The following is a 14572-nucleotide window of genomic DNA, read 5'->3' on the forward strand; positions in this document are numbered from 1 at the left end:
CTGACTGTTTATTTTTATTTGGCTTCTTTCAGCCACCAGATTTTATTTGTCAGCACATCATGTGACTGGGGAATATTCTGGTTTGTAACATTATTTAAGCTGACTCAACATGTTTAGTCATGATTGGTCATGCTTTGTAACAACATTCACATGACTCATCATGTTTTGTCATGATTTGTCATGCTTTGTAAATTCTTTGTAAGATTACACTGTATTTGTAATGTACTTAGTAATAAGCTGATTCATCATCTGGTTTGTAAGCCACATTCTTACCAATCCATCTGATAAATCATGCTTAGTAAGGGGGTTCCCAAAAGGTATAAAAGGACCCCATTTTCACCCATAAAATATAACTTCCCATTTTTCATTCTTCTCTCAAACCGTGTGAGAGTACGTAAGAATAAAAGTGCAGGCAACGTGCCTTGAAGTAAGACTAAGACACATCGTTATTCTATTCTAAAGTTATATACTACCTTACAGGGGTTGACTATATAACTTTCGTTATCGTTATTCTACTCTAGGTTATATACTGCCTTACAGGGGTTGACTATATAACCATCGAACAGCTCTCATTCTAAGCTTTACGTGTATACATAAGACTCTCTCTTTCAACGGAAAGTGAGACACATATCTAAGGACGACAAAGTTGAAACAGACTTTCATAGGTTGAAACACGACCTACTAGGCTGAAACAAACCTAACAAATTTATCCAGAACACAGAATATTCCACAACACTTCGTATCAAACTACACAAGAAGAGGACAACAAACTAAATCCTCCCAAGAACTCACCACGTTACCTCCCACGAAGTAGAAAAGTCGGAGACCGTGGACTTAAGGACTGGCAAGAAGTCTTCACTGTGTATAATTGTGTTGTCATTATACACAACTTTTATATAAGACCCTTAAGTAACAAGACATCACTGGAGCCCACCGCGAGGGAGGCTTCTTCTTGTACCAAACATAACGCAACAATCGTAAACAAAGCACACTTCGTATAAATCATTCCACCCACACAACAAAACATCATCAAACATATTTAAACACCACAAAGAAATCACAACAATCGTAAACAAAGCCATACTTTGTATAAATCATTCCACCCACACACCACAACATCAACAATCGTATCAAAGCAACACAAACAAAAGTCAAACATGACTACACGATCTGTATTAACATTACCTAACCCTGGAACTAAGGCAGCACCTGCCAAATTCAAGGGTGGATTTTCAGAAGTCAAGGACTTTCTGAAACACTATGAAAAACTGTGTGATTATCACAATGTAACCTCTGATGAGGAGAAATGTGAATCTATTACCCAGTACATGTCCCGTCATGTAACAGAATTTGTAGAGGGACTACCCAGTTTCAGATCAAATAACTGGAGCAAACTCAAGGCTGACATTCTGAAGTATTATGATGCAGACCTTGACACGAAGCGATATAGACGCAAAGATTTATTGTCCTATGTAAGGACAACACGAGGAAAGAAAATCCCTACACTCACTGCTTGGAAGAAGTATGTGAGAGGGTTTATTCGTATTGCAGGATGGCTTGAACAAGCCAAGAAATTAACAAGTGAAGAATATGCAAGTTACTTCTGGGAGGGGATTTATAAGAAACTCCGTATTAAAATCGAAACACGCCTCATGGCAAAGGATCCAGACAGAGATCTATCCGAAGCCTTCCCAGTAGACCGAGTTATCGCAATAACAGAGAAATTGCTACACCGTGACCGGTTTGATGCAGACCTATTCGTTTCTGAAGTAGAGACCGAGTCTGAAACTGACTCCTCAACTGAAGAAAACTCTGATGCCAATACAGACTCAGAGTCTAGTGAGTCTGAAACCGAGTTTTTTCGTAAGAAGAAGAAGGCCCCAGAGCCAAAAGATAAGAAAGTAGTAAAGAAAGCTCAAAAGAAAGCAAAAGGACATGTCAAGGAAGCCAAGACTAAGACTTCCTCAAAGGATACTAAGAGTCCTGGTATTACTTCACCAGAACCTATGGATGAAATGGAGGGACTCATCAAGAGACTTAATGCAATCTCACTCGATGACCCAGACTATGCTTTGTATTACTACAGGGCAACACGAATTGATCCTACCATCAAAGATATGATAGCAGCCCCTATTTTGAAAAGAGGTAATGCTACCCAAGGAGAATATAAGCCTTACAACAATCAAAATGGACAAAGTAATGTAAGGCAAAACAATAATGCAAATCAGACATTCAGAGGACCACAACCAGGTACTAGGTTCTATCACCCACCAAACACCCCTTTCAATGAACGAACATGCTTTGGTTGTGGCGAAAAGGGGCATGGCATTCCAATGTGTCCACAAATCAATAAACTAATTGCTGACGGTAAACTCCAACGTACACACCGTGGGCAAATTGGAAAACCAGATGGAAGAGCCGTAAGACGGTTACCTGAAGAAACGATTATCGAAGCACTAAAGCGAGAGGACAGTGTGCCAGTAGCTCACTTTATTAAAGTGAATAGCGGAGATGCACAAACCTATAGTGCAAATAAGCAAAATGAATTTCAAGAGTCTAGGACTGCATACATTGAAGAGTATGTGAGTTCTGATAGTAAAGATAGTGACACGGACGATTCAATCAACCGGCACGAAGAGACTGAGGAAGAAGAAAGTGATACAGATGAAGAAACATATGCATTCCCGGTTGAAAGGGTCACACGAAACTCCACACAAGGAAGACGTGAAAGATTTGAGGAGGTATTCCCTCCAGGTCAAAGCAAAAATCTAAGGAAACCAAGCGAAAAAGATAAAGGAAAAGATAATGTTCCCACCACTCAAGCCAAAAAGGCTGATACTCATACCAAACCTAAATCCACACAACCCGTTCCAACCACAAAGACAAAGCCTGCAAATAAGAAAGAGACAGGAAAAGGTCTAGATAATGGGTGGGATAGTGAAGACATTGTCATGGATGATGTGGATGAAAGGAAGATCAACGAGAAACACCCAAAGACCAATGAAACACCTTACAAATCAATCCCAAACTCAGATCGTAAGAATATGACAACACGTCAACGTGTCTCCGACATAGCGGCTAAGATTAAGCCAGAGAAAATTCTTGAAACAGTGTTGAGGACTCCTATCTGACTTGAGGTAGGAGAGCTTCTTGGCACCTCTCGTGAGCTTAGCGGAATCCTCGCTAATGCTATTAAACCGAAGTCCTTACCTAATGACTCAAAGATAGAAGCACATTCGGTATGGACAAAGACACGCGGGCTATTAATAAAAATAGCGATGCATTGTGACGGTCAAGCAATTAACGCAATAATTGACACGGGTTCACAACTCAATATCGTAAACAAACACGTCTGGAAGACTATTATTAATAGGCCTATTGATATTGCCAAGTCAGTATCTATGAATGACGCAAACGGTGGTGAAGGCAAACTTCGCGGATTGGTACAAAATGTTCCACTAGATTGTGGAGGAGTTAGTACTCATGCGAATTTGTTTGTTGGCGATCACGTACCATTCAGTCTATTATTAGGTCGTCCATGGCAAAGAGGAAACTACGTCTCCATTGACGAAAGAAAGGACGGGACGTGGTTATTATTCAAAAATCCACTCGATTTAGAAGTCCGTTATGAACTTCTATGCACTCCTGACGGAAATGATCCTAATTGGGACTTTGAACCGTCCACTTGGGTCAGTAATATGGGCGAAACAACCATGTTTTGCGAAATTAATGAAGAATTGCCAAATTCGGAATTTAGCGCGCGAAACTCTAAACTCAAAAATCACGTGACTAAACATTTGCAAAATGATCTCCGTGCCGAGAATTTTATTGGTAAGAAATTTATCAGCAAAGGCCGGGATCAGTCAGCCAAAATTGAAATAAAAGATTTCTCAAAAAGCATAAAAGAAGCGCCAGAACCAGCGCTACGCCCAGCGCCCACTAGCCTCGTGTCTGAGAAATACAGCGCGAGGCATCCAGAAATCACACACACGTCCAAATTTAGTAACTTATTGCGTTCTCGGGATATGCCGGAACACGTGTTTGACAATACTCGCGCCGAATTGGCCGACTTCCTTTTTCAGAACCCCGGCAACTTCCGGTTCAGCACTTCCATCGAGAATGATGCGCTCACACTTTCCTTCTACGCTACTGCCTTCTCCCCACCTGCCGGCAACGACCAGCTTGATATTCCCTCTCCTTCCTACTCTCCCGTCCTCTGGGAAGAATCCTCTCTGGATCCGGACGATCGTGTGGACTCTCACGCCGGCTCTCAAGACTCTGGCATCAGGACCTTCCTTTCTGGAGAAGCTCCCAGGGAGTTCTTTTCTGCCGGCTCACCCACTGATGATACTAGAGTTGGAGACTTTGTTGGAGGGAAGGGTACGTCTTTTTTTAATTCTTATCATATTCAAAATCTAACTAAAACAAACGCTACCTCATATTCACCCCCTCCTCAACAATCTTTGGCCAACGCCAACACCAACCTCGCGCCACCAACGCCAACGGCACTCTCTGCCCTCGCGCCACCAACGCCAATGGCAATCTCTGCCCTCGCACCACCAATGCCAACGGCACTCTCTGCCCTCGCGTCTCCTCCCAATGCCACTCTGCATACGGCCGGCACCATCCTTCCACCCAATGCTACCTTGGGTATGGCCGGCACCATCCTTCCACCCAACACTACCTTGGGCACGGCCGCCACCATCCTTGCACCCAACGCTACCTTGGGTACGGCCACCAACATCCTTCCACCCAATGCTACCTTGGGCACCGGCACCATCCTTGTACCCAACGCTACCTTGGGCACCGGCACCATCCTTCCACCTCTACCCAACGCTACCTTGGGTACGGCCGCCACCATCCTTGTACCCAATGCTACCTTGGGCACTGCCACCATCCTTCCACCTCTACCCAACGCTACCTTGGGCACGGCCGCCACCATCCTTGTACCCAACGCTACCTTGGGCACCGCCAACATCCTTCCTCCCCTTGCACCATCACTCACCTCTGCAATGTTCGAGGGTCGTTCTCTCCCCAACGTTTATCCTTGGCCCGGCGTCTCTTGTTCTTTCCCCAATGTGGATCCTTCGTCCACCGGCTCTCTAACGTCGGGTATCGCGACTCATTCGCTGCCAAATGCTTACCTTGTGCCTAATGCTACCGGTACCTTATACCATTATCCGCCTTACGCGCACGCACTACCTACATTCCCTGTACACTCTACTACCAATGAACCTTGCTTTGCTCCTACCTTGCTCCCAGACCTTGACATGGGTTTAGACTCTAACTCTGACACCATAATCCCGCCTATAGAGACCCTTCCAGACACAGTCTTCGTCAAGGACTTTGCCCGTGGACAAAAACAGGGTAAGGAGCTTCCATCGGTCCAAGAATCGAGCAAGAGCGAAGTATTTGATTCATTTGAAGGTACGAGCATTGAAATGATAAATTTTAATGACGTGCTCACTCTAGTTCTATCATCTGTAGAACGAGACGATGATATCATATCCCATTCCTCAGCTGCATCCATCACGTCAACGCCATCACCTGTCTCTCCGAAAGAAGACTCCATCAATGTCTTCCTAGTCCGTCCGTCGTTTGACAACGACATCGAGTCTACCTATTCGAGTGCTTTACCATCCAGTGCCTTTTTAGTGGCACCACCGAACTCTGTCACCAGTCTTCCCCACGAGGATGAATATATGCCCTCGCTCATGCCCTCTCGTCCTTTTAAGGGCAATCCTGAATATAATATGCCGTCTACAGCTACCTTGAGTGATTCGAGGCTCGCGCAGGATGACGAAGACATCCCTATGTTAACTCTACCTGATGCAGCACCCACACCTACAGAAGGGACCATCCCTTATCGAGGCCCGAGTCGACCAGATGGAAGGAAATATGTTTCGTTTGAAGGTTTAACAAGACTCGAGGCTGAAGAATATCCGAGCTCTGAATTTGCGAAGTACAATGACTATCATTCTGTTTATATTCCTAACGTTGTTCAAGCCATTGAGTCCTATTGTTTCTGCCAAGACGAGATTATTGCTAATGATTGGAACTACCATATGTTCCGAGATGGAAGCTACCCTGGACATCCTGTCATCCCTGGAACTGTCAAACTGCCCACTGGAGGTCCGCGTTCTGGGAGGACTTGGCACGAACGGGTCCGAGAACTCAAAGACCACAGGGCACACACTCGGCACTTAATCCATGTCATTGAAACTGTCCTTTCGACTCGCATGCTTGCTGAAGCATCCTCTCGCGCGGGAACCATCAAATGTGACCAAACTCTGCACATCCAGGGAGGTCTAACTAACAAAGTCTACACTGGACACTACGACGACGTCAATCCTTTTTTCTCAGAGAGTGAGGCTAAACGGATGAACTCATATGCAGCTATTGCCGAAGCTCATGGAGAAGGAGAGCTATCTTCTAAAATTCTTGATTCCCTCCTAATGCCTTTCCCTGACGAGGACACTGTCAGTGCCCTTACTGAATCTCGTCTCCTCGATGTTGGGACTGTCAAGGACATCCTTCGTCTCGCATCAGACAGAGACCTTGTCCTTGGGATCGCGCGCTCAGGTCTCACCATCATAGCTACCTCCCCCTTTCGCAGTGAGATGTTCAAAGACCCCTTTTATTCAAAAGAGTGGTTCGTTCTCTCAGATATTGCCGAGGAACCTGAGGAGGAGCCGAAATCTAAGGCTAAGAAGTTTTTTCTCTAGTGCTCTAGAGGTAAACTTCTATCCTTCGTTATTATTTTTTCAACTTATCAATTTCTTTAATAGAAAATCTAAAAACTCGTTACTGGATCTTCAAGTCTCAAAATTTTGTATATGTCCATCATGTCCATTTCCCCTTCGACTTCTATTGGCTCATGTGAAAATTCACATAATCCCAAAAACATGGACCCTCACGTCTTCGAACCAGTGCCTATGTATTTATATCTCCATTTTCATGTCACTCTCAGACTCAGAGTCTCGTTTCACATGTTTGTCTTTGCTTGTTTTGATTGTCTCTAGTGCTCTTGCCTATTCACAAAAACTACATTGCAGGCTTATGTGTATGAGTATAATACTATGGGAAAACGGTGTAAAAAGTCAAGTGATAGCCTTAGATATGAGTTACCTGTTCTGTAATTCAATTCTTTGGTGGTCCAAAACTTTGTCCGAAAATCCTAAGTCCCAACAACAACAACAAAATCAAGTTTTAAGTCTAAGTCACTCAAAACCTATTGAACAAAATTCAAGTAAGGAGATCCTAGTGTATCCTTCAGATTTACTTGAAAATGAGTCTATAGAAGACTGTTTTGAGAGACTTAGAAATAATCCCACATCCAAAAATCAATCGTCAAATTTCAATCATAAAGAAGACACTATACTTCAAGACTCAGACTATAATGAAAATTCTGATACTGAGTCTGATATCTTAATTTCCTGTGACTCTACCAACTATCCTGAGGGAAATCCAGTGCTTACAATGTACAAGAGGGTTGACAAAAAAGTCAAGCCCGTGTCAGGAACTTTTCCCCAAGGAGCCAGAGTAGATCGTCATTTTCCTTATGACCCACTCCGAAATCTAATCCCGTTAACCCCACATCCTCCTGAATTTGTTCCTAATGGACGTCTAACTCATGATCGTATGGTTGACCTTAAGATAAATTCACAAGGATTTCTTTGGCCTGAAGAAGATAAACTTTTTCAACACATCATGAATTTAAATCAAGAGACCCTAGCATTTGAAGAAACAGATAGGGGGACTCTCAAAGAAACATATTTCACCCCATATATCATTCCCACTGTACCTCATGTACCTTGGGAATATAAGAATATTCCTATCCCACCGGGGATACGTCAAAAAGTTATTGAACTACTAAAGTCCAAGATTAATGCAGGAGTATACGAACCAAGCCAATCTGCATACCGTTCACGTTGGTTCTGTGTACTCAAGAAGAATGGCAAACTAAGACTAGTCCATGACCTTCAACCTCTCAACAAAATTTCTATTCGAGATGCTGGCCTCATTCCTATAGTGGATGACTTTGTGGAGTCATTTGCTGGAGCTCAGTGTTACACCGTATTCGATTTATTCTGGGGATTTGATGCACGTAAAATGCACCCAGAAAGTAGAGATCTTACAGCTTTCCTAACACCATTAGGACTGCTGCGATTAACAGCCTTGCCAATGGGCTATACAAATGCACCTGCAGAATTTCAGAAATGTACCAGCTTTGTACTGCAGGATGAAATTCCACATGTAGCCAATGTTTTCATAGATGACCTTCCAGTCAAAGGTCCACAAACTATCTATCCTGACGATGAAGGTAATCCCGAGGTCTTAGAAGAAAACCCAGGGATTAGACGATTTATTTGGGAACATGCAAATGATGTTCACCGTATCATGCACCGTATAAAAGACGTAGGTGCAACATTCTCCGCTATGAAAATTCAGTGTTGCCTTCCAGACGTCCTTATTGTAGGACAGCGCTGTACTCCGGAAGGAAGACTACCTGATACCGAGAAAGTGTCCAAAATTCTCAACTGGCCAATTCCCACTACGATTAAAGAAGCCCGAGGATTTATGGGACTTTGTGGGACAGTTCGTATTTGGATACTAGGATTCTCTGAACTAGCAAAACCTATCACCCAACTTTGGAGAAAAGATGCCCCTTTTATTTGGGGAGATAAGCAAGATATTGCTTTCGAAACTTTGAAGGAACGTATATGTTCAGCACCAGCAATGAGAAGCATTGACTATACTTCTTCAAACCCCGTATATTTATCAGTTGATTCCAGCTTCATAGCTGTAGGAATCATCCTTTCGCAAGTAGACGATGAAGGACGACGACGTCCAGCACGATATGGTTCTTTACCTATGGGCGATGCAGAGTCACGATACTCTCAGCCCAAGTTAGAATTGTATGGACTTTTCAGAGCACTTCGACATTACCGACTTCACATCATTGGAGTTCAGAACCTCCATGTAGAAGTTGACGCAAAATATATCAAGGGCATGCTTAATGAGCCCGACCTACAACCAAATGCCACAATCAATAGATGGATTCAAGGAATTCTCCTATTTGATTTCACACTTCACCATGTACCAGCAACAAGTTTCAGAGGGCCTGATGGCTTATCTAGACGCCCTCTAGCTTCAGACGAAGAGATTATCCCTGAAGATGACTCTTGGTTAGACGAAATAGCCCTATTCACGTCAATCTCAAATTTCACTACACATCCATATAATCCCAATAACCTACCATCTATATTTTTGTCAGCTGCTGATCAAGAGCAGACTTTGACAGATATTTTCAAGTTCCTTACCACACTTGAAGCACCAAGTTTTGAAAGTACTGCTAAACGCAAGAAATTTGTCAAGCGTACAACTCGATTCTTTGTACAAAAGGGAAAGATGTACAAGCGTCTACCAGATAGACCCCCTTTGCTCGTTATTTTTGATCCTGATAAACGGCTGTCTATACTATCAGGAGCACATGAAGATTTAGGCCACAAAGGAGTTCAGTCTACCTTTGAGACTATTCGATATAGATTCTTCTGGCCACATATGTATACCGATGTTAAGCACCATGTACAATCTTGTCATGATTGTCAGATTCGAAGCACAAAGAAAATGCACATACCCATCACAGTCTCTACACCTGCCACAATCTTCACAAAGATCTACATTGACATACTCAAGATGCCTGCCGGGAATGGTATGAAGCATCTAGTGTTAGCTCGAGATGATCTTTCATGATATGTAGAAGGAAGAGCATTACGATCTGCCTCTGCCAAAGCTATGGCCAAGTTTTTCTGGGAAGACTTGTATTGCCGATATGGAGCAATAGGACAGATTGTCACCGATAATGGCTCCGAAGTCAAGGGAGCATTCCAAAATTTACTTCAACAAGTGGACATTCCACAGATTCAAATCTCACCCTACAACTCACAAGCAAATGGGGTAGTTGAACGTGGACACTTTAATATCAGAGAAGCAATAGTTAAAAGTTGTGAAAAACACATCTCACGATGGCCTGAGAAGGTTCCTCAGGCACTCTTTGCCGAAAACATTACCACAAGCCGTGCAACCGGATTCTCACCTTTCTACCTATTACATGGAGTCCATCCTGTTCTACCTTTTGACCTTAGTGAAGCCACATTCCTTGTTGATGGATTTCACACGGATATGAATCCTGTTGATTTCCTCGCATTACGAATACGCCAAATTGAACGACGTCCTGAAGACTTGAGACGTGCCGCTAAGACATTAAAGAAGGCCAGATTTAAGTCCAAGCTTCAGTTTGAACAGAAATATCATCTGAGAATGCGCAGAAAATCATTCGCACCAGGTGATCTTGTACTAGTCCGAAATACCCAAGTTGAGAAAGAACTGAATCGCAAAACTAAACCACGATACTTAGGACCCTTTGTTGTCGAGAGACAAACCAAAGGTGGATCCTACATTCTTAAAGAAATGAACGGAACTTTGTCTAGACGTGGTGTAGCCTCCTTTAGACTAATTCCGTATATAAGCCGAAATGATCCCACTCTACAATCAATTGCAGATACTCTTGATAATGGTCAAGACTCTGAGAAAAATTCATCAGGATCAGATTCAGATACTTCTTTCCTCTCAGAGGACGAATAACAAAACACATCACATCATGAACGGCAAAGACACCACAATAGAAAACCGAATTCAACAGAACATTGCAAGTTTATTTGACATCCTTTTAGAGGATTGCAATAAACTTCACAAATACTTTATTTTTCAAGATATCAGAACACATTATAATCAAATGATATACTTCTGGGATCACAATCACCAGGAAGCATTATCACAAATATGTCCTACATGTGCAGTATACTTTGAAATTTTCAGACTCCTAGATGAATGGCACCATCTTGTCAACCCAGAGAACAGATGGAGGAGTCACCAACATCATGATTAATAAAATGACATGACCTACCCTTCAACTGGGGACAGTTGCGATTTTTCGTTCGGGGTGGATGTCATGCATGGTATGTGATTCATACCATGTCAGATATATATAGAGAGTGATAAGGAAGATATGAGAGACTGTCTAGCCCTCTGTCACTGAGTTACCTTTCTATTTTTCCTTTATTTCATTGTCTTGTATTTTATTTCTCACTTTTCAGATTTATTTTACCTTGTATTTTTATGAGCATGTGACCTTCTGTTTATTTCTCATTATTTATTTTTATTTGGCTACTTTCAGCCACAGATTTGTTTGTCAAAGTTTTGTATCTCTATTTATTTCTGACTGTTTATTTTTATTTGGCTTCTTTCAGCCACCAGATTTTATTTGTCAGCACATCATGTGACTGGGGAATATTCTGGTTTGTAACATTATTTAAGCTGACTCAACATGTTTAGTCATGATTGGTCATGCTTTGTAACAACATTCACATGACTCATCATGTTTTGTCATGATTTGTCATGCTTTGTAAATTCTTTGTAAGATTACACTGTATTTGTAATGTACTTAGTAATAAGCTGATTCATCATCTGGTTTGTAAGCCACATTCTTACCAATCCATCTGATAAATCATGCTTAGTAAGGGGGTTCCCAAAAGGTATAAAAGGACCCCATTTTCACCCATAAAATATAACTTCCCATTTTTCATTCTTCTCTCAAACCGTGTGAGAGTACGTAAGAATAAAAGTGCAGGCAACGTGCCTTGAAGTAAGACTAAGACACATCGTTATTCTATTCTAAAGTTATATACTACCTTACAGGGGTTGACTATATAACTTTCGTTATCGTTATTCTACTCTAGGTTATATACTGCCTTACAGGGATTGACTATATAACCATCGAACAGCTCTCATTCTAAGCTTTACGTGTATACATAAGACTCTCTCTTTCAACGGAAAGTGAGACACATATCTAAGGACGACAAAGTTGAAACAGACTTTCATAGGTTGAAACACGACCTACTAGGCTGAAACAAACCTAACAAATTTATCCAGAACACAGAATATTCCACAACACTTCGTATCAAACTACACAAGAAGAGGACAACAAACTAAATCCTCCCAAGAACTCACCACGTTACCTCCCACGAAGTAGAAAAGTCGGAGACCGTGGACTTAAGGACTGGCAAGAAGTCTTCACTGTGTATAATTGTGTTGTCATTATACACAACTTTTATATAAGACCCTTAAGTAACAAGACAGCGGATCAAGAGCAGCCAGCAGTACTGACCATTTTGTGAATTAGAATAATCTATAATAATAGAATCTAAGCTGATAACGAGCAAATTGACGGTCTTTTTGTGCAAATGATTCAACTGTGAACATGTTTGACGGTCCCACGCCCTTCAAGCAACCACTTTGACGTCTTCGTGAATTGAAACGTAATTCAATGGACACATTCAACGCACTGCATTGGGCTGTGAGCTGTGTAATTTGCATGCATGCATGGGGCATGCCATTGTACTGCGTAAATTCTGGGTCTAGTTAAATGTATGTATCCATCCCTGTTCTCGCTCAGGCTGACCACTTCTATTCCCATCGTCCAAGTAGCTCTGGCAGTTTTGATGAGGAGTGATGTCGTATCTAGCGCGATTCAGGCGACAAACTACCACTACTCAGCCATCACCCTCTGTGACTCTCCTGAGTCCTACGTTTCATGGAGGAGCTGCTACTACACCTACACGGCGCAACCAGTTGCCCCCATCATCACCATTGTCACCACGCCAAGGTAGCCTCATACGACCGCGCACAAACTCATTGGAAACCGAGCAGCAAGAAGTCAAGAGATTGAAGACATATGCTGCCGAAGTCTGCAGGAGCAAAGGGTTACCTGAAAACAGCTTAGAGGAATTTGCTACTGTGAGTTGCAGAACTCTCATTTAACGCCTGAGGACTAAGTGATCTGCTGTGGCTCTATGTTCTAGATCAATGATATTAAACTGATGATGATCAAGCTCATGGCCGAGTTGTCATGCTTTCATAGGAAGGTTCAAGCAGCCGAAGCAGCCAAGGTGCTCGAATCGCTGGACTTTGAGGTAACACTCACTCCATCATTGGTTTCACAGCCATACGTGCGCTAACTACCGTCATGTACAAGCGTTCCTTAGGTGATCGCCTTCGTGCATGCTTACTGTCACCTAATTTGACAGCATATGTCACTGATCTTTCAGCAAAAATCTTTGTGCGTCATTGGCATTCCCAGCTACTGCTTTTCACTTGAACAACTAGCGCACTTAGGATTTTTCCAAGAAAAATCCATCGGTCTTCAAAATCCCTGTGGAAGCACTGCAGGACTCTGATGCTATGGATCGGCTTGATGTACTGATGAAGAAGATACTGACAGCACAGCGGGGAAATATGAAACAGAAGGTGATGTCTCCAATTGTGACTACATCATGCATCTAGGCTGATGTCGTCAGTAACAGCTTATTGCATCAATCGAGAAATGCTCAGATCTAAGCACACTGGCCCGCAGTCTTGCAGGCAACTGCACAGAGCTCACAATGGCGCACTGGGCCCGGATTGCATTCATGGTAAGTAATTCTTCAATCAACATCTTTCGACAACTTATTTCTCTATGTTCATAAGCGATCTTTCCTAATTGACTTCCGAACATTATGTTCTCACCAGAAGACCACTAACGCTCAACCTGAAGAAGCATCAACAGGTCCGAGTCTGCAGCCCCAGACTGACGAAGGTGGTGACAATAACATACCAATTGGTACTACTGCCAGTGCGAGCCATGGACTTGGAGAGGATGGGGAGGATGATAACGACAATGAGGAGGAGCGCACTTGGTCTTTTAGCCAGTATTGGGAGTACCTTGATAAGGTTCTTGACGAGCTTAAAGAGGAGGCTCGACAAAAGCATGTGTTTCCTCAAGCACGCGCTGATTATATCAAACAGTATGTTTCAATTGATAAAATTGACACCGCTAATTCTCAACTTCATTTCCAGATTTTTCACCGAATGTCTTCAGCAAGACCTCCAGATATTCCCTGGCGGCGGTTCATTAGCTCCGAGTTTGGATTCGGTCACTGTTGGTTGGCAAAGAGCGATCCATGAAAAGTTGATGTGGTAGTTTACTACTTACATACATATTCTCGTTGTCTTTGCCTGTAATTCCCTCGCACACTCTTTAATGCCATCATGTTCATGATATTAATGTTGTGACTGTACGGTACAGTCTGTACGACAAAGCAATGGTGCATTGCTCGATAGTAAACCCTATAGTCCCAATGGCATGGCCCATATGCTGAGGCATGGTCTGTAGAGTGCTGCCCCAAGCATATTGTCAAACATCTAAGGAACATCCGACACTGGACGCTGTGGGAACATTTTGTAGCCAACACTTGCACTGTAGCGGTCAAACATTGCTCAGACGTTTGACGAGTCATGTGAGCGACATGTGGCGCTGTAGGTCAGAGCAGCATCGTTCTATTTGTCTGTCACTCAATTCAAGCTGACATACGGCAAACCATGTGTGAATGTTGGGCGGGAGCAGCCGGAAAATTATGTTTGTCAGACATTGGCGCCATTCGGCGGTGTACTCGCTGGGTTTGGACATCTCGTA

The 14572-nt window shown here is 42.8% G+C and overlaps 1 protein-coding gene across 1 annotated transcript; it reads left to right on the forward strand.

Annotated features, from left to right (window-relative positions):
• Nucleotides 1–12573: 12573 nt before the first annotated feature.
• HD556DRAFT_1309888 (uncharacterized protein) lies at nucleotides 12574–14080 on the forward strand (the record flags this gene model as incomplete). The annotated part of the gene is made up of 6 exons (XM_041300338.1): nucleotides 12574–12858; nucleotides 12924–13070; nucleotides 13237–13368; nucleotides 13425–13532; nucleotides 13630–13904; nucleotides 13957–14080. The coding sequence occupies 6 exons, from the start codon at nucleotides 12574–12576 to the stop codon at nucleotides 14078–14080; spliced, it is 1071 nt and encodes a 356-aa protein (XP_041158404.1).
• Between the last annotated feature and the right edge of the window lie 492 nt (nucleotides 14081–14572).

This window comes from Suillus plorans (genome assembly GCF_016647745.1).
Source record: "Suillus plorans strain S12 chromosome Unknown HD556scaffold_42, whole genome shotgun sequence".
Taxonomy (NCBI): Eukaryota; Fungi; Basidiomycota; class Agaricomycetes; order Boletales; family Suillaceae; genus Suillus; species Suillus plorans.